The following is a 21,151-nucleotide window of genomic DNA, read 5'->3' as shown; positions in this document are numbered from 1 at the left end:
GCAGACGGGAGTTTGTGCTTGAGGGGGTGTTCCCCGCCCTATTTAGTTTTAACCATTCTTTATTCTTTACAATTTGGGTGCTAACCTTATCTTTTAATTACACTTAACATACCACATTATGTGAGCTTCAGGTGTAGAACGTGGTGATTAGACACGTAACTTACAAAGCGATCACGTGGATCGGTCTAGTGCCCATGTGACACCCTACAGTTATTCCAGTTTGACCTGATTCCCTCAGCTGTGCTGCACATGCCCCACGACTACTTTGTAACGGCCATTTGTACTTCGTAATCCCCTCACCCTTTTTACCCACCCCCACCCCCTCCCATCTGGGGACCGTCAGTTTGTTCTCTGTATCAGTTTGTTTCTGTTTGCTGGCCCATTATTTTTTTTAAAGGAATATACAATGTAGTAGTAAATCGCACCAGGCTATAACCATGAAGTCGCAACCGATCTTTTTCAAAGGTTATCTGCTTAGTTTCTTGAAAATCAAATTCTTAATTTCAAGAATAAGCAAATCTAACTCACAGATGAATCAAAGTCCCCTCAGAACGGGGGACCAAAGCAGTCCTGGAGTAACTGAAATGTGTCTAAAATCACAGAAGTGTCCTTGCTACTCTCATTAGCAAATAGGAACCCAGAACCAAAAGGGACGCCAACTTAGCTTGGTTTCTGGGAAGTTTCAGAGAATGACGAATTTACGCCAGGTCACTGTTTACAGAGAGAGGAAGGCTTACCTGTTTACCCAGGTAAAACCAAAGCGAAACTGGAACTATTTCCATGGAACTATGTATCTCAAGTGCAGTGCGTATCTGAAGTACTGTGTCACTAGGAGGCGACAGGACACACGAAGCCCTGCCCGAGCGCTCTAGTAGCCTGAAGGTCAAGGGCTGCGGCAGCCAAAGCAGCATCTCAGGCCTGGGGCCCCAGCCACTTGCCGGTTTTGCAAGCTGAGCAAATTTCTTAACCTCTGGGTACCTTGGTACTGACTCTGAAACTGGGGTACAGAGACGCTGTCCAAACCCAAAGGGAACACCCGTCTTGGCGCCCAGGAGTCTAAAGTCCGGAAGGAGGAAGCGATCGGCAGGCACGTTTGTGAACGCACCAGCGAACACACAGCCCGCAGCACCGCACACAGGGCAGCGGCATTTCCTGAATGAAATCGTTTTCTCGGGGACATTCGGAAAGGAGGCCCGAAAGCACAGGTTCACGCAGGCCAGAGGCGGCCTGGGCGCCCCAGACCCGACACGCAGGGGCCCCAGCATGCTTCCCTCTCGTAATGAATTCCATGGCTCCAAAGCCGGTCGTTTCCAGGCCTTTTTCCTAGCGTTTCACACCTTTTCCTTCGGGTCTAATTTGCTTCCAGCCGCCATTTTTTACTGGTTTCAGCTTAGCCTCCCTCTCCCCTATTCTAATTAGCTAATTTGACTTGAAATCTGGTAATTCCAGCTTATGAAACTGAGAATTAGAAATAAACACGCTTTGAGAGACAGCCTGTCCAAGAACTGCATAGACTCAAAGACCTATATTTTGGATGGTTTTAGAATTTTTTTCGTACCTCTTGATTCTCCCTTACGCTTAGAATAATAGGGCTGCTATTAAGGGTTTATATAGATTATATACCATCTGCACAGCTTGTAATCACACAGTGTATAAAGGAAGCCCATGAAATGACCGGCTGATGGCTGGTCAGTAATATATTAACTGTAAACAGTTAGTAATAGTTGTTGTAATATATTAGTTGTAGTTGTCAGTAATATATTAACTGTAAACTTGATTTTGATGTATTTTATTAGTTTTTAGAGTCTTGAAGTATAATTTCTTAGAAGAATCACCTATTTCATCTACATATCTTGGCATTGAGATAACGATGAAATATGGTCAGAAAATCACTGTAATTAAACCAAGGAAAAAACATTGAATGTTTCAGGAAGACCTGTACGATCGGTCTCCCCCAGAACAGAGTCTGGTCAGTATGGCCCAGCATTGGGGTTTTCAAAACGGCCCTAGGATGTTCTGGAACCCCTGACAGCTGACAAATTTCTCAAAAGAACAATTCGATTATAGTTGAAATGCAGAGGGTCAGGTTCCAATTTAAAGAATTTTTTTGGGAAGTTATATCTGCAGGGTCTCTGCCACTGACTTGATGTGTGAATCTGAGAGTAACTTCTGTGGCATCCAATGATTGGAGGGGGACCGAGCACTGCTGGTGATGGCTTTGGAAGTCAGAAAGATGTGGACAAATAGTTGCTTTGCCACTTCTCAGATATGGACTCTTAGCAAGTGACATTTCCTCTCTCAGCCCAAGTTTTTCTGATGTACAAAAGCCTTGGAATCTTAACTGCCATGAGACGCCACTTCGTGACTACCAGGATGGCTGCAATCGGAATGTCAGATAACAACAAGTGTTGTCGAGGACATGGAGAATTGGAACCCTTGTACTGGTGGGATGGGAACAGAGCAGCTGCTTTGGAAGATAGTCTGGCAGCTCCTCAAATGATTAAACACGGATTTACCACGTGGCCCAGCAATTAAATGCCTAGATACACAGCCAAGAGAACCAAAAACACACACCCTCACACATACTCGTTCACGAATGTTCGTAGCAGCATCATTCAGCATAGCCCCAAAGTAGAAACAACCCAAACGCCCACCAAGTGATTATGCTAATTGACAAATGCCAGTCCCAAAGGACTACATATTGGATGATTCCATTTATATGACATTTTCAGAATAAGCAAACCTAAAGATACAAATGGAACATCAGCGGGGGCCTGGGAGGGGTGGAGTGCTGGGGGTGATGGCTGAGAGGCACAGGGTTTCCTGTATGGATTATAGAAATGTTCTAAAATTTGTTCGTGTTCTAGTAAATGCTAAAAGCCCTCAGACTACGCCATTTAAATGGGTAAATTGTATGACACGTGAATCATATCTCAATAAAATGATTAAAATACAAAAGAAAGGACTGGAATTTTAATACACCGCAATTAACTTTTACAGTGTTTTCAGAATGCCAAACTCTTACAGAGGACTTCATGAGCACTAGATAAAAGCAAGGAAGCCCCTGGTGGATGGTAACTACTCAGCAGAGTGGTCTTCTCCGTCTCTCTGCTGCGGAGCAGCATCGCCCCCAGACGACACGCAGCTGAACGGAAAACCTGGGTAACCAGGGGTCCCACCTGGTCCAGCTCTCTGTTCTCAAACTGGGAGCTTTGATCTTTAGAAGATGCTGTCTACCTCAAACTCCTTCCATGCTACTATTTTGTCCGGGAATCATGAGGAATCAAAATTTTGCTTACAGTGAAAATTTAACTGTACTTACTCACAAAATCTCGGCATTACTGTGAACTCCAATTATAGCCTGTTTTATTGAAACCTCAGATTAAATGAGAGGGCTCTCCTATCAAATGGAAGTCATGATGATAAAAACCTCAGGTTACCTGCTCCACTCTGATCCTAGGATCAAAACTCTAATACCCTCTTCCAAAGGCCCACGTTGCCCCTTATGCTCAGAGCTAGTGAATACTTTGGGGCTCCCCCCGGGACGCAGAGCAGCCCATTTCTGCAGACGGCTGCAAAGCGAAGAAGAGCCGGATGCTCACCTCCAGATGTCGCTCCCCTTAGAAAACAGGGAAGACTTGATGACCTCGGGGGCCATCCAGGCGTAGGTGCCGGCCGCGCTCATCTTCGTGGTCCGGTGCCATTCTCTCGCCAAGCCGAAGTCTGTGATCTTCAGCGTTTTACTGCAGAAGTCATCATGCTCTATCTTCTCAAGCAGCAAAACTTTAAAAAAAAGCAATATATTTTTATAAACATTTTATCATTTTCCACTCACATTTTTTTCCTTTGTATTTTCAGCAGCCTCCAAGGCAGTGGACAGAATACACGAGAATGAACTACAGTTTTACCATTTTACCTTCCTTACACCACCTGCATTTTAACCACTAGTGGGTCACTTGTGCAGCAAGTGGCAAGTGTTTCTTTAGAAGCCCACAGACACGGTACAGCATAGCTCTCTTTGTGGGTGCTTCTCTTCATGTGAAAGTGATTTTGAGGGGCTGGGACCCCTCTCCTGAGGGAGCACAGGCAGGATCCCAAGTCCCTGCGAGTTTACCTGACACACTGTGTCCTCCTACGAGGCCGGTCCTCACCTGAAGGCAGAGTCTTTTCTACTGACTGTATTAAAGACTCTCTCAGAGAGATGACATATTCCCCAAACCAAAAGTGTTCTCGAACATTACATTTGAAAAATGCTCATAGGTACTTTAAGTCATGAAGAAATTTTATGAGGCAGGAGTGCTTTCCTGAAGTTCAAAATAGAGCAAAAAGTGAAAACTCTATAGAAACTTTATCCGGATGCCCACTCCCCGGCCCCCACCCCAAACAAAACGCCGAGTGCGCAGGCACAACTCGGGCGGCGCAGGACAGTGGCCCCAGCCCGGCAGGTGACAGCAGCTGAAATAAGCCACTTCCCACTCCCTCCCCTCCTGCCCACCAGCTCACCCCTCCCTGCACCAGGTCCCTCTCTCGAAGGGCTGACTGCCCTCTGCCCATAACCACACGGAAATGCTCCCAGGGTTCCACACGGCTCTCGGGCAGCAGCTCACCTATGTCCTTCCTCCCATTTGCTGTAAAGGGGGCAGTTTAAACCTGCTGTGTTTTCTTTCTTCTTCTTTTCTTTCCTTTTTTCAAAGATTGTATTATTTATTTTTAGACAGAGGGGAAGGGAGGTAGAAAGACAGGGAGAGAAACATGACTGCGTAGTGGCCTCTCACACAGCCACTACTGGGGACCTGGCCCACAACCCAGGCAGGTGCCCCAGACTGGGATTTGAACCGGCAACCCTTATGATCTGCAGCCAGCACTCAACCACTGAGCTACACCAGCCAGGGCCAACCCTGCTGTGTTTTCTAACTGATCTCCTCACTCCGGCCCTAAAAGCCTGCACTCCAACACACAGCTCCGCCGTCCCACTCCACACCTGAATGCTCTGCAAACCCCCCTCCATTTCCCCGGCCACTACAGGACCTCTGGCCTCACTACTTCAAAACTGGAGAACAGCACTAGACATCCTTCATGTTTCATTTTTGGAGCATGATCATACAGAGAACCAATACCCCAAGTGTTAGTTATAGGGAAAACCATTGTTTGACAGAGTCCATTCTATTTGTCAGGCACACCTACCACCATCTTAATCAGGTCAGCCCACTATAACCGTACAGGTATGTACTATACATTATCTGGGCTTGATAAGGAAACTAAAACCAGCCAGGTTGAGTCATCTGTCCAGGGTCACGCGATGAAGAGGTGGTGAGGCTCAAGCAGTCTGACCCTAGAGGCCAAGGTCCCGAGTGTCACCTGCTTTGCTCAGTTGGCAGGTTGTATCGGTTTTCATGAGGGAAACCGCTCTTTGTTTTGGACCCACGCTGCCTTCCGATCTCCTGTCACTGGACCATTCCCAAGGGGGGCAGGGGTGGGGTGGAGTCCCGCTTCTGCCCCTGGCTGCCATGGGGACCATGATCACGGGCACCTCACACGGCTGGAGTGAGGAGGGAGTCGTGCAACGTGCTGAGAACGGTGAAGTTCAGTGAGCGTTTCATAAGGATCGTGCACTCATGGGCGCGCACACACGTACACAATTTTAGCAAAGGGTTTGCAAGTGTTTTTAGCAAACCTTCAAAAACAGTTTCTTGGCTGTTGGGAAATACTAGGTCTCTCGCAAGGCTTGACGTTTCACTTTGCGATGGACTCCCACGGTCTTCGCAGCACGGCATCAAATGTTTACAATGAATGATGGCCACGAAAGCCAAAGAACTGGTGCCCCTGGAGAGAACCAACACAGGGCTCCCTGTCAAAACGAGAAGGGCCATTTGAGTGGGGATATGTCGCCAATACTGAGCAAGCGTTGCAAGTTCAAAGTGTCTTCCCCCAAGCGCTCTTCTCCCTGGGAGATTAGAGAGCCAGGACCCCTGGCCTAGTTTTATACCCATCACATAGAGGCCTCACCAGGTTTTAAAGTGGGTGGATGCTCACGGTCACACAGGTACTAAGTAGCAAGGCCCAGACTCTTACCATTTTCTTACTCACACACGTAACACCATACTCTGTAGTGAAGGAAAGGGGAAGGACGCCTGGGGTGGGCCTCGCTTCGGTGGGACAGCCTCTCATTCTCTCTGCCCCCCTACACTATCCAAGGGCCAGCTTCATTAGGCAACCTTTCCAGAGCATCCTACAAAATAGTGACTATTCCATCTTCCCAGTCATTCGTTATCCACATATTGCTTCGTTGGTTATCTTGTCACCTAAAACGTATGGTTCTAAATTGCGCAGGAACTACTCAATGCCAGGAGCTGTGTATTACAGCTGTCCCCTGCGCTCCCCAGTGTCACCTGACACGGGTCCTTGCGCATCAGACGTTCAATGGAGTAGTTTTCATTAACGACAATTGGATAGTTAGCACCAGTTCTGATAAGAATGTTGCCTACCATTGACCGATCCTTTCTGTGTGGTTGTTTCTACTTGACCCTCACCCCCTGCTGTGCAGTGGCAACTGCGATTCCCAGTGCAGACACAGTGTCCCAGGCCACAGGGCTACAACATGCAGCCAGTTTCAGATGCCATCCGTGTCCCTACATCCTCAGTCCCAGCGCTACCAGTATCACCGTGGGTCACAAATGGGGCGAACCAACCAGGAACGTCCTTAGGTACCTGGTTTCAGAGATTAAGTTTTGAATTGTCTTCCTTCCATGTCAGCTTGTGTTACATTTATTTCTCACTTCTTACTCCTCATGTTTATCAAAAAAAATATCTAACCCCATATTCTTAAACCACAGGAAAAAAATACCCCAAACAGATAATGAGCTACTTCACCAGCTGTGTTACATTTTTTCCATTATAATACTACCAATTTCACTTTTAAGCAGGGATTATTCCTACCACCAAGAAAGACTCCAAATCAGTCATTAAAACAGCTTCCAGTTCTATAGAACTTGGCTTCCCGAGGCACTTTCAGAGGTTTTAGCTCCTCCTTCTCATAAACACTCAGGGAGGTGTGAGGATGCGCCCATTGAAATCTGCATTAAGGAAATTCCATGCCCCCGACCACAGGGAAGGCCTGGCAGCCCTTGAGAAGCCAAGGCCAAAGAAAGGCAGCTCTAAAAATAAGTGAAAACAGAACTAAAAATGAGAACTAAAACCAAAGCACTTCAAATGAATTGCATTTCTACAGAAAGGTCACGGGGCAGGGTGCTCTCAGCCCAGCACCTCCCCCAGCCCCAGTCCAAAGCCTCCCCAGGAGCCAAGTGCTTCCCTGCTTTGAACTAACAGAAGACAAGTTAAAATAACACTCTGAATGTCAAGTTTGGAGTTCCATGAAAGGCCCATTGTTTGGGAGTCTATTTCAGAGGTGTTCAGCAAAATTCCTCAAATTCCTTATCTTTTGGGCAAAGTGACCGAAACCAAAAATAGCTGGTGACCCAACAGGTAACATAATGGGGCAGCTGGCCAGGTTTCAGCCTAAGGACACAAGGGTGGATGCCAACTTCCGCTTCCTGTCACTCACTAGGGAGGGTGACAGGCACAGCTGCCCCTCAGAAGGTGCAACGTGCAAACCAGGCAAATCGACTCTTTTTGGCCACAGGAACGGTAAATTCTTGTTAGTGACCTAGCGACAGTGCCGGAACCCCTTTTGCCGCACTTCAGCGGAGATTTCTGACCCCTGTTCGCCCCGGTCTTTGCAATCAAACCTTTACAACCTTGCACTTAGTCGACTTACTCAACCATGAGGCACTTGATTTTCCCGGCTCCTTTGAAGTTTCACTTTGGTATTTTCAGAATTATGGCATATAAGGCATACTTTTTTTTAAAAAGGGAATTACAATGTATTCATTCTATTTTCTCAACATTTATGGGATCACTCTGTCCAAGTCCCATGTGAGTCAAACAAGTTCGCTTTGATTAATCTTTAACCAGAAATATAGTATCACCAACAGAAAGTCATAAGAAAGAAAACAAGTGGAGAAAAGCAACAGTGTGAAAGCATAGAGTAACTAACAAACACCCCTTTCTCTGAGTCTAAGATATAAACAAGGTGACTCCATGAATTTCAAGGACAACCAACCATTTACAGGGAATAAATAAAGGCTCGTTTTCTAAGTTTACCAAGCAGCTCTGGATTTTTGTACATTTCTTTCCATCAGTCCCCACCCCCGACTCCCCAACACACACGCCACTCACTCACACCCAGGTTCATGGAATCAAGTCCAGACCCACACCCTGGACTTCCAGGTCCTTCATCGCAGGTATGTGATCTTTTCCGTTCTTCCCGTATTCTCCAACATGACCCACCCTCGCAAACGGACAATTCTGGGTACTAAAAGCCACCTCTACCAAACACCCCCCACACCTGTCCTGTACCCCCTTGCGCACGCTGTGGGGCTGTCTCCCCATCTGCCCTGTGGAAAAACCGCACCTCGGGTGCCCCTTAAGCATCAGGGCAGGGGCATGGGGTTCCCACTGCGAGACCAGCTCCTCACTGCGAGACCACTCCCAAGTCCAAGGCCTTTGAGAACTCAGCTTCTCCTTCCACGAAGGACGTGAGTGACTTCCACACTCTCCCTGCTCCAATATTGCGTGAATCTCTAAACAACACGTCCCCTGGTGCCTTCCCTTGGAACCTCAGAGGGACGTTCTCTGCGTTTCTAAGTGGTGTCACACTCAAACATTGCCTTGTCATACTGCTTGGTCTCGTCTCCCTAAGTGAAGCACAAAGAACCAAAGGACAGATGGCACGTCACTAATCTTCTGTCTGTGTTTATTTTTACTGTGCAGCAACTAGCATTTTTATACACTCACTAAATATCTGTTGAATGAAAGAGTAAATGAAGACTGTAGGGGAAGGAGTACGAAGAAAACGAATTGCAAGCTTTTTCACGTGCAGTCAGCAGCTCGTTATACAACACTAACTGCAATGGTACTAGGAAGGAAGATTGTCCTAAAGAGCCTTTACAATACAACCGTGGCTTGAACGGCGACTGATCAGCTGCATCTGACCCAGCCGACTGCCCCTCCCCAAACACGTTCTTCGTTGGCCTTCAGAGCACCTGGGTTTTCTTTCCTATTCCAGCTACTCCCTTTTCTGGCTCCTCCTTATCTCCCTGACCTCTAATTCCTGGAGGCCTCTAGGACTCAGTCCTCGGGCCTCTGGTCTTCTCTGTCAGCACTCACTCCCCAGAGAGGCGCAGCCCATCTCTCAGGGCTTAAGTTCCCCCTCTGTGCTGGTGACCCCCGAATGCTCACCTCCACCCTGGGCCCCTCCAGTCTATTCTCAGAACCGCAGTCAATGCAACCCCGTGAAAATGTCAATTCCAGCCCAGTTCTAGGCTCTAAACTCTCCAGTGTCCCAGGGAAGTCAACGGCCTTGGGGGACCTAGGAGACCCTGCAAGACCTGACTCCCCCACACACCCCGTCCTGTCCTACTGTCCCCTCCTATTGACTGTTTAATGTCTGTGTGGCCCACTGGAATGCAAATCCCGAGAGGGGCGGGCTCTGTGCCTGCTTTGCTCACTTCGGAATGCCCGGGGCCTGGGAGAGCCCCCAGGACACAGAATCCGATCCGTAAGTGACTATAAAACACAAACCACAGACCGGCCCACTACACTCGAGGAGACTCTGTATAGAAAATCCCCACGTGGTCAGGTGAACTGGAGCCTTCAACGGCTCTCACCCCACAAATAAAAGGCATCCGGCCAACCTGCCCTGGCCACCTTCAACGCTCCCAGTCAACACACTGGAAACGCCTTCCGTTTCGTTGTGTGCAAAGTCTAGTTCTGTATTTCTATCACCTTAGGATTTTAAACAAAACAAACTCCTTCAAATCACGTTGAGCCAATAATAACTGAAACATCACATGTACAAGCAAGGTACTTCCCGCAAATGGCACGTGATTTGCTCTTTTTCCAGAAGCTTAAAACAATGTCCTAGTATTGACCCTGGTCGTGAAACAGTTACAGCAGCGATTCGGTACTTCATGCCTCCTCCTTGACCCTCAACTTATCAGCCCAAGTTACCGGTGGACCTGCCAAAGCGCTCAGATGGCAGCGCTCCTACAGAGAACAAAGCCCAGGACTGTTTCCTCATCCTCTGGCTGGCTAGGCAGCCAGACAGCAAAGCCCCTCGCCCCCAGGTGAGATGAGTAAATATATGATTACACCAAACCGTATTTTGCAGAATGACTGATAATAATGATCTTAGGTTAAAAAGCACCCTAAAAAACTTTTAGGGTATCAGTGAATTCACACACACAAAATTAGGAATTATAAAAGTACTCAAAGTTTTTCTTTATATATATATATATATATATATATATATATATATATATGTATATAGTATATTTTATTGATGATGCTATACAGTTGTCCCACTTTTCCCCCATCCCCACCTTCTGCCCAGTACCCTCCTTCCAACCAGTAATCCCTGCCTTAACTCATGTCCATGGGTCGTGAATATAAGTTCGTTGACATCTCTGTTTTCTACACAATTCTTAACATCCCTCTGTCTGTTTTGTACCTGCCAATTTGTACTTAATCCCTGCACCTTTTCCCCAATTCTCCCTCTTCTCCCTCTCAGCTGATAACCCTCCACGTGATCTCCTTATCTATGACTCTATTCCTGTTCTGGGTGTTGGCTTAGTTTTTGTTTGTTTGTTTTAATAGATTCAGTTGTTGATAGTTGTACATGTGTTGCCTTTTTAATGTTCATAGTTTTGGTCTTTTTCTTAAATAAGTGCCTTTAATGTTTCATGTAATAATGGCTTGGTGATAATGAACTCCTTTAGCTTTACCTTGTCCAGGAAGCACTTGATCTGCCCTTCCATTCTCAATGGTAGCTTTGCTGGATAGAGTCACCTTGGATGTAGGTCCTTGCTGTCCACCACTTTGAAGACATTTTGCCAGTCCATTTCTGCCTGCAAAACTTCTTTGGAGAAAGCAGCTAACAGTCTTATGGAAACTCCTTTGTAGGTAGCTCTCTGCTTTTCTCTCGATCCTTTTAAGATTCTTTCATCTTTAACCTTTGGCATTTTATTTATGATGTGCGTTGGTGTGGGCCTCTTTCAGTCCAACTTGTTTGGAAATCTCTGTGCTTCCTGGAGTTGTATGTCTATTTCCTTCGCCAAATTAGGGAAGTTTTTTTTCCATTATTTTTTTCAAATAAGTTTTCAATTTCTTGCTCTTTCCCTTCTCCTTCCGGCAACCCTACGATTTGGACACTGGCACATCTGGAGATGTCCCAGGGTCTTCTTATACTACCTTTATTTTTTCAAATTCTTGTTTCTTCTTTTTGTACTGGTTGACTGTCTACTTCTTCCTTACATTCCAAATCATTGATTTGAATCCTGGCTTCCTTCCCTTCACTGACTATTCCCTGTAGATTTCTCTTTATTTCACCTAGTGTAACCTTCATTTGCTCCTTTATGGGGTTGCCCTACTCAATGAGTTCTTTGGGCGTCCTCATCACCAGTGTTTTGATTGGCAGGCCAGGGCTCAATCCACTGAGCCACACCAGCCAAGGCCCTTTGATCATCAGTGTTTTGAACTCCACATCTGATAGGGTGGTTATCTCCATTTTACTCTCTTTCTGAGGTTTTGTTCTGCTCTTTCGTTTGGGCCATATTTCTTCATCTTCTCAATTTGGCAGCCTCACTGTGTTAGTTTCTGTGTATTAGGTACAGCTGCTTTGACACCAGTAAATTGTGTGGGGCGGAGCCTTAGGTAATTGCCAGGGTAGGGCAACCCAATTCACTGATTTGTGGCTCTGGGTCGGGGGAGGGCTCCGAGAGGGGCCTATGCTGCTGCCTGGTTTCTGGGGCTTTGCCCGGCACTCACCCCATTTCCAGTCACTTCACCCACTACCCATTTGTGACTGGCTCCTTTCCAGATGTTGCCCTGGTGTTGAGTCCCAGAGTGGACGGTTTTGCATGTGTTTTAAAACCACGTGGGCCCTTTAAGCAAAGTTTGCTGAAATTCTTTCCATTTCTTCTGCCACCCCAACCCCCACTGGTTTTTACAGACAGAAGTCATGGGGATTTATCTTCCTGGCGCTGGAACCCTGGACTGTGCCATCTGGTCTAAGGCTGTGATGGCTGGCTCCCAAGGTGTCCCTGTCGATATTTCTCCACCACACGCAAATGTGGGACTGTGAGACTGCGTGTGTTCGTTCCCCTGCCACTGCCACCTCCCCACACCACACCACCCCTCCTCACCCCATCTCCGTGTCTCTGCCCCTCCTACCCATCTGGATGAATGTGGTTTCTTTAAATCCTTGGATGACAGGCTTTCATATAATTTGACTTTCTGGCAGTTCTGCACGTTATTTGTTTTGAGATTTAGTTGTAATTCTTTTCTGTGGTTGCACGAGGAGGCCAAGCATGTCTACCTTCGCCTCCATCCTGATCAGAAGTCAAAGTGTTTCTAAACAATATATAAAAATGAAACTGTCACCATTGTGGCTTACAGTTTATTCAATGTTTTGACATATGCCAGGCGTCAGTAAACTATGTCCCATGGGCCAATCTGGTCCAATGCCTATTTTTATAAATAAAGTTTTATTGGAACACACACATGCTCATTTGTTTTCACATTGTCTTTTGATGCTGTTGGCTACGATGACAGAGTTGAACGTTGCCACAGAGACTCTACAGCCTGGAAAGCCAAAAATACTTAATATCTGGCCCTTTACAGGAAAAGTGTGCTGACCAGGTGAGCACTATGTCACTGACCCTCACGGCCCCCCACGCAGGGACTCGGGGCCCAGGAGCCCACAGCTGGGGAGCAGTGGAGTTGGAGATCAGACACCACAATAGCACCACCAGCCCCATGTCACGGGGACAAATTGTTAGTGAGGTTCCTTCCCCTAGGGACAAAAGCCCAGAATAAGCCACCCATGCTCTCACAGATGCCTGCTGTGATCCACAGTCCCATGTCATCAGTCAGCAGGATGGGGGATAAGCCTGCAGCCGTGACGGATTTATGTGTCAACCCAGACAACCATGGGAAGGAACCCACAAACCTGGTCCTTCAAACAGCAGTTGGCAAACTCAGCTCTCTGTTTGAATTATCCAGAAGCTCTTAAAAAAATCAATGCTGCATCAAAAGCTCCGATGCACTGATGGGTGGATAGGGTTCGATTCGTGTAAAAGTAACTGAGTTAAAGGTCAACGGCAGGATCTAGGAGTCCGCCTAAGTTCCCTCAACTGTGTACAGTTCAATACTTTCAAAATAAAATGTTCCAAACAAATTCATCGCTTGTTTCCAAACAAAGTCAGCTGAATCGCAGCATCTGAAAGTGAGACAGGGAATGTTACCTTTTTAAAGCTCACGGGGAGCAGCTGACGGTGCTCTGGGGGTGGGAAGGGCCGCTGCACAGCGCCTCTCTGCCAGCCCAGCTGGGCGTCCGGCCGGGCGCCCCTCAGAGCATCACCCAGGGCCCCTGCGGATCCCTAAGTTGGCAAAAGCTCCAATGCAGAAGCAGATATGAATCTCCATTTGTCTTCTATCAGGTGTCCTCCCTAAAGCTGTCTTAGAAAATAAGGTGTTTCCCCCCACTAAAATGCTATGTGAACATGTAATGGGGTTAGTCTTATTTTCCTATGATTAACTATCTTTAAATTTCTAATAGGGTAACTATCAATAGCCATACCCTACATGAACCAAAGTTCTTTCAGGCCCCGATAACAAACACTTGAGGGCTATTAATCGAGACAGTCCATGGAGAAGACAAAAGCTCCAATTCTGGAGCCAGGAGTCCTGGGTTCAAGTCTCTGACAAGCCAAGGAAACTTGATAAAGTCCATTCATCCCTGGCTTCAGTTCTTCACCTGTAAAATGGCGATAATTAAATTACCTGCCCCAGAGGTTGTTCTGAGGGATAAACGAGGTGAGAGTTTGGGCTGTACTCATTGCCTACTAAGCGTTATATAAATGTTAGCTCTTGTTCCTGTCACTACTATTATGTGGCTACAGCACTTAACATGAAGTGATATTTGAAGAATATGGATTTTAAGAAACAACTAAATTCACATGACTCGGATCAAGTGTACAAACTGAAGTTTCAGGCTCCCAAACAAAACCAACACAATTCTCCCAGCCTCCCCGGAACCCCCCTTCTGCTCCCCAGAATTCCGCCATTAAGGTGTCTCCACCTTTTGGGAGCCCCTCACGTACTGCAGAGGGTTTGGGAACAGTCACACAAATATTTGGAATTAAAATCATCACCAAGATATAGTAAATCTGGCCATTATTTTCTCACTCTGGTGAACCAGAGAGAGAGAGAGAGAGAGAGAGAGAGAGAGCCCTGAATTAACTCACTAAACAAACCGTGATCATAAACACTGGGCTTGGTCCAAGGCGGCGAACAACTTGCCCCACACCAACGTCTAAGCATTTCACTGCCCCACCGCTAACCTACGGCGGTAAAGTCACAAAGCAAATGATCCTGAGCTTATTTCTTTTCTTTGTAGGTGTTTATGTTTCAGCAGATCTACCCACTTTCCTCCTCAAAACCTTCGATGGCTCACTCTCACCCTCGGGTAGTGGACACATCTCGGCGTGTATTCAAGGCACCCACGGTCTGGCACGTGCCAAGTACCTGTTTCCTGCCCACACCACCCCCCACCGTCTGCCTTTCATCCTAGCCACACCCAGCTCGTCCCCTTTCCCTCAAAAACCCCTATACTTTCCTGCTAGTATTTATCCAACTGCCTTTGAAGAGTTAAAGAAACATGAAACAGATTTTTTTTTCCTACAAGACTTCCATCCACTCCAAGAAAGGGATTCAGTAGACAGTATCAGAAATCAAGAAATTCAGGTCCACTGAGGTTATATAACTCGCCCAAGGTCACACAGCTCGTAAATGATGACACCGGTATCCAAACACCGGTCTGAGTGACTTCCAGTTAACTGTAGTAGTCTACAAAAAAAAAAACCAACGCTTCCAGTAACTGGCTGGTCTGGAAAAGTTTGGCATGTGCGTGCTGGCATGGGAACACAGTGCTTGCAGATGGCCTTCTGAAAGGGGGGGCTACTTCCCTACCCTCTGCCGTTACCTGCTGACCCCGCAGGGGTGAAAATGACCCTGCATGGACACTGAAGAGCCAGTTTGCCGAAAGCAGAACTACACACCTGCTCCCTCACAACTATAAAGCAGGAGAAGGGGCCTATGTATCTGATATGCAAGCAGGAGAATGGAAGGGGAAGGTGGGGTGATCCTCCGTGATTGCTGTTCCTCTAAAAGCCCGTCCTGGAGCAGGCTGTGTTTCAGAAGCAGATTGGCTCTGTAGCCACTGGGATGTCGGGGCTGATCTCCCTGTGTCCCTGGAGCAGGAAGTGGCCGCGGTGGCGTGAAGCTACACGTCCGGAGTGAAAGGGGCAGACGGAGAAGAAAGGTGTGCAGGTCTTTTAACTGATCATAGCATAATTAGTAGCACCTCCAAGTCACCCTTAAAAGCTTTTTAAGCACCTTAGAGATTACATTCGCTATAATTTTCTCAAATAGTTCCTTTATGTACATTGCATTAATGAGAAAAGCTAAGAAGAATTAAATTCCTTTTGTATGTTTTTTTAGTTAGAGCTCTAAATTATATTTCCTAATAAACATTTATGTCTATTTATAGAGTGTAGATACTGTGGATAATGATATAGATAACAATTATCCCCAGAAGGCTACAATAATCAGCATAAAAAGTTGCTTAATCGTCAAAATAAAAAAGTATTTTGTACTTTTACAAAAAGGATGGAACACAGTAAACAACATTTTTTTAAAAAGGATTCATAGTTATGCCACACAATCTTCTTTCAATCCTGAGTTGTGCCAGGGTAAACAAAACACTTCGATGCATTCTCATAATTCGAGCCACCCTCAGCAGCCCGCATATTGTACTGTTTTATCTCCACTCCTCTCCAGGACTTCCTGGAAAACACTTCCACCGCACCCACGCTCGGCCGGGCCAACTGTGTCTGCTCCAGCCTGGACAACCTGGCTAGCATTGGCTCAGGCCACCCATGAGTCCGCCCTCCAGAGCAGCCACAGTAGCCCGCACACACAGAAATCAGACTGCACGGCTCCTCCTGCGCCAGGCGCAAGGCTCACGGTGGGCGGCACTCAGAGCGCATGGCTAGGTGGTCATGGTGGGTCGCCTCCCGCAAGGACCACCATGCTGACCATCTGCGTACTCTCCACTCCCGCCTCACCCCACGGTCTCCCAGGGCTTTATCTTCCCTCTGCCTGGATCTTTGCTTGACCCGTGCCTCCTGCTGTCCATGGCCCTGTTTGTGTCCGGTCCTCAGACCCGCCTGCCCTGATGGCCCTGGTCCCAGCAGCTCCCCCCCATCCTGCCCCACACCATGCTTTATTCTCTTGAAAGCACGTACTAACATTTCATCGCACAGCTGCCATCTACCTTTCTTAGTAGACTGTGCCCTATGCCGAACAGGATATGGTCATCTGGTTTGCCACTGTGCCCCTGAGGCCCAGGAGTCACTGGTACAGAAGGGACGCCCACAACACGTTGAATGAATGAGTTCCAGCTCACCATGATTTTTCCATTCCCTGGATACACAGAAACCTGGCCAGGTTCACTGCAAACTCCAGTTGCATCGCATTGTTGGCTAGGTGCTGCATAGATACTTAGCAAACTGTTCTCTGCTTACCATGCATCCCCGGAGCGACAGGGCATAGCGTGTTTTAACAACATAAATGAGCTTAAAGCCTGCAAATTTGGCTCCACTTTCAATCTTTTGCTGTCTGTGAGAAAGGGACAAAAGTGCTTGTACCATCGCAACATACTAGGTATTATTTCAACATAAACACGGTCGCAAACAACATGATCAAACTGAAAAAGGCCGAAGAAAAACGAGGCACGATAAATCTATCAAGAACTATTATCCTCCTTTGACAAATTTAAACATTTGTTTTAAACAATAGTTTCCACTCGCCTGGTTCCAAGTAGTCTTATACTGACTCTTTGTTACCCGAGTAGATGACAGAATTAAAAAAAATTCAATATTGATTCTTAAAATCTTGTTTACATTATCATTAGGTCACTACCCCCATAAGCAAATAACAACTAAGTCGAATAAAGCATACTGCAATAGAACAAGATGTTACGGCTTCAGCTATCACAAGAGGATTCCAAAGTATCTGCGTTTTTTCCTTGAATAATTGACACCAGAGATCGGGGTAAGCAAGGTATTAGGTGCTGTGATTCATTGCAGGCCCTATTCAAAATGTTCACATCACAGTAGTTTCAGAACTATAATGAACGGCCATATCGTAACAAGAATTTGGCTAGGCTGCCGACCTAGCCAATTAAGTCTTTTTAATAAAAAGTGCAAAATTTCAACACAAAGGCAACCCTGCCTGACAATTATAGAAAATTAAAATGCTCCAGGAAACTTGTTTTGGTGGTGGAAAGGCTTTCAAAAACTGAGCTGCAGCATATAATCACCTTCAAATTACATAAGATCTACCATGGACCCAGTAGTGGGTTCCACTGTACAAGTTTTTCCAGTGTCAATAAAAACCATTTAACCATAGTTATTATTCCACGGCCATGTTATTTCTTTTTACTATTGACTGGTTCTTTAAAAGTTTTTAATTTATATTTAAAAGTCCATGATTGCAACATGGATTAATCTCCCTTTCTATGCTTGTACAAACACTAGCAAACACATCGTTCCTTGTCGGCAACTCACATAGACCCCAGGTACGATTACAACCCTGCAAAAGACAGATTTTCCGGTCTGAGGATCAATGCAACCCCAGTCGTTTGCCTGTGTTGGGGATCTGATGTTGTGCAACAGAAGACACTTGCAGAATGCTGGTTTCCATGAGAATCGCAGGATCGCTGTGATTGCTAAGACACGGGGCAAGCACTCAGGCCACCGCTGTCCTTAAACTACCTGGTTCCGTGGAAAACCTGGGCAGACACACGGACAGGCTTATGGGACACAAGGACAGGCTTGTTCTTTGGCAGCAGGTTCAACATTTCTTTTACTAAAAGAGTATTTTAGGGAATATGCACCAAGTGGTAGCAAAGACTGTCAGGTTTGAAGCATTTATAAAAACAAATACATTAACATTTGTACTTTGTCTACTATACACAGCCACCAAAGTAAATAATTGTGAAGCCCTTCTAATGGTCTCCGTCAACTCTAATGTGTACAAAACACTATTGCAGCCACTTCGCTATGCTGTGTTTTGTTAGAATTTGCTCCTGTTACTTCAGCCCTTGTAACCTAAATGATAAGACAAGGGGTTACTGGGAGTCGTAAAATAAACCCCAAAGTATTAAATGTTTATACGAAGTTACCAACAAATTATTTACAGTTCTCATAATCAAAATGCTATGTTAGTCACTGTCAAGTAAATTTCAGGGCTGGAGGATTTTGAATGGGAAAAAACATCTAAGCAAACACACAACCAACGTATCATATCTTCTTGTCACTCTTCTTTCTGCAGACTTGGGGAAGGACAGTGTTTCCAGTTGAGTTAGCTCCTGTCCTAGCAGGTTTTACAAGGTTGAGAGACATGCAGCTGTGGCAGGCCAATGCCAGTTCTGACTGTATCCTTTAATCTGTTGTAAGATTGCACCTCATTCTAATAATACTAAGTGATTTCCCATATTGAAGAACCAGCTTTAAGCAGCCATTCTATCGACTCTTTTACATGGTGAAATACAATAGAACATGTGTTCAGTTTAGCTGTTGGTTCTTTATTGACATCTGGAAGACCAACCCAGATTTATAAAGAAAGGAAATGATACAGGCCAAGTCTTCAGGATTTCAAGTAGCTGTACAAGGACAATGAACTTGCCCTTAATCAAATGTGCTTGATGTTGAAAACTGGTGCTTCTTATCTGGAGGCTATCCACCAAGACTCACAATACAACCCCACCAATACCAAATCACACATCTTGAACAGACTTCTGAATGGAAAGCCTTTGGGGACGTCAAAGGGCACGAAGCCACATTTAAAACAGGAGAGGAGCGACCTCAATAAGCACTTGGGGAGCTGAAGGAAAGGGCTGTTTGATGAAAGTCACTAGGCCAGAAGGAGGGCCAGGGGTTCCGCACAATCCAAGGAAGGCCTCGGTTTGCAAAGTTCTACCCAAATGAACAAACCACACTGGTAACTAAAGGCTAAACAGCACCATTAAGTTTCCAAAAGATCCAGATATGTTACAAGTGTTGTTTGTAATCAAGTCTGATTCACATTTGTAAAACAGGCACCCAAAAGCAAAGTCAAGGTTAGTGTGTCACCTGTCCCAAAGCAAGTCACCAAAGAGTGTAGCTGGACCTCTGATTACTGGAGGGCTTGCGCAGGAGGTGCGGCTGGCAACCCCGCCTCATTCCACCTAGCATTGGGCCCCCGGGAGCTCGCTCAGCTCTAGCACCAGGGTGGACTGCGGGGGCCATGGCTGCGTACTGGCCCCTTACCCACCACGCCCACCCCGCCCTAGTTCCACTTACTGTTGCTGGACTTGAGGTCCCGGTGAAGGATGGACACCACGGCCTCCTCGTGCAGGTAGAGCATGCCACGGGCGATCTGCACCGCCCAGTTGACCAGCACATGAGGGGGGATGCGGCGAGCGCGGCGCGGGTCGGGGGCACGCGGATCCGGGGCAGCGTTGGCGGCCGCCAGCGCGCGGTTGAGCGCTCCTCCGCGGGCGAATTCGAGCACCAGGCAGAGGTGGGGCTGCCGCAGGCACACGCCGCGCAGCTCGATGATGTTGGGGTGCCGCAGCATGGCGAAGAGCCGCGCCTCCCGCAACACGCTCTCAGCCGCCGCTGCCGCGTCCTGCTCCGGGTCCCGGCGCGCCGCCTTCACCGCCACCTCCTGGCCCTGCCAGGTGGCGCGGTACACTTGCCCAAAGCCACCGGCGCCGATGAGTTCCTTGAGCTCCAGGCGCTCGAAGTCGACGTGCACGGGCGAGGCGGGCCGCGGTGGCGAGCTGGCGGGCGGCTGTACTGGGAGAGCGGTCGGGCTGCATGGCGCCACGTAGTTGGCTGGGAAGATGCCCAGGCGCCGCTGCACCTGGCCGGCCCACCAGCCTTCGTCGCCGGACACGGCGGCGTCTTGGGACAGCACTTCCACTAGCTGGCCGCGCCGGAGGCTCAGCTCGTCCTCGCCGCGCGCCTCGTAGTCGTACAGCGCGGCCCACAGCCCCGTGCCTGCGGAGGCCGAGCCACTGGAGGAGGCGGACGACGACGACGCGGAGCCCGCGGGGGCGCCTGGGGCCGGGGATGCCGGCCTGTCGGCGGCTCCCTCCGCTCCCGGCAAGGCCATCGAGGACGGCCGTAAGGGTGCGGACGGAGCGCGGGGCGGCGGGCTCAGCCTCCTGTGCGGCCGCGGGCGCGCATCGTCCAGCGGTGTCGCCTCTGCGCCCGGAGAAGGCAGGGAGGAGGGATCGGGGCTCCGGGACGGCGGGGGATCGCGAGCCCACGGTCCGGAGAACCTGGCCTCAGCCACCGTTCTTCTTCAGCCGCTTCTGCTGCAGCAGCGGTCCCCGCGCCCGCGGGGCTTCTAGCACCATGGTGGCGCGCTGGGCCTGCGGCGGGCCTGCAGCTCACCAGCCAGGGTGCCTCCTGGGACCGCCCCTGCAGGACCCGCCCCCCGCTCCTCCCAGACCCGCCCTCTGCACCGAGCTGGTCACGCCCCCTCCAGGCCTGCCCTCAGCCCCGGACCCTCCACGCCCCCTCGCCCCCACCCCCGCCCCGCCTCCCTTGCCTCCCTTGCCTCCTCTGCCTCCCCTGCTGCTAAGGATCTGGACTCCTGTGGGCCTCGCCCACTTGGCCCAGAAGGCGGAGTCAGCCCAGCTCAGCAAAAAGTTTGCGGGAAAGTTTAAATTAAGCCAAGGCTGAGGCCCCGGGAGTCCACTCTTCCCCCAAAAGCAGTAACGGCTCTCAAAGACGACCGAGGTCTGGAGGTGGTGACAGGAAGGTGGGTTGCAGCTCCCAAGAGTCACTGCGCGTACCAGTACTGCCTGCCGACCTAATCCGAGCGCGGTTCCAGGCCAGTGTGCCCCGCCGTGCTCATTTGCATCCACCTCGCCGCGAGAGCTGACTTCATTACAGATCACCGCGCGGTGAGCTGCGGT

General features: G+C 48.2%; 1 protein-coding gene across 2 annotated transcripts in view; it reads right to left on the bottom strand.

The window, feature by feature from the left end:
* Positions 1 to 20,659, bottom strand: part of MAP3K21 (mitogen-activated protein kinase kinase kinase 21) — a 49,133-nt gene extending 28,474 nt beyond the window's left edge. For both annotated transcript variants that reach the window (XM_037060256.1, XM_037060257.1), the window contains exons 1-2: positions 19,524 to 20,659; positions 3,603 to 3,783 (exon numbers count right to left, since the gene is read on the bottom strand). In XM_037060256.1, the coding sequence (XP_036916151.1) occupies positions 3,603 to 3,783; positions 19,524 to 20,340 (998 nt within the window). In that variant the 5' untranslated portion in view covers positions 20,341 to 20,659. The remainder of the gene's footprint in view (positions 1 to 3,602; positions 3,784 to 19,523) is intronic.
* Positions 20,660 to 21,151: the final 492 nt, after the last annotated feature.

This window comes from Sturnira hondurensis, unplaced genomic scaffold (genome assembly GCF_014824575.4).
Source record: "Sturnira hondurensis isolate 20B ecotype Veracruz unplaced genomic scaffold, ASM1482457v3 Scaffold0011512, whole genome shotgun sequence".
In the NCBI taxonomy this organism is placed as follows: Eukaryota; Metazoa; Chordata; class Mammalia; order Chiroptera; family Phyllostomidae; genus Sturnira; species Sturnira hondurensis.
Note: the sequence above shows the minus strand (reverse complement) of the source record. Positions and strands in the feature narration are given on the sequence as shown.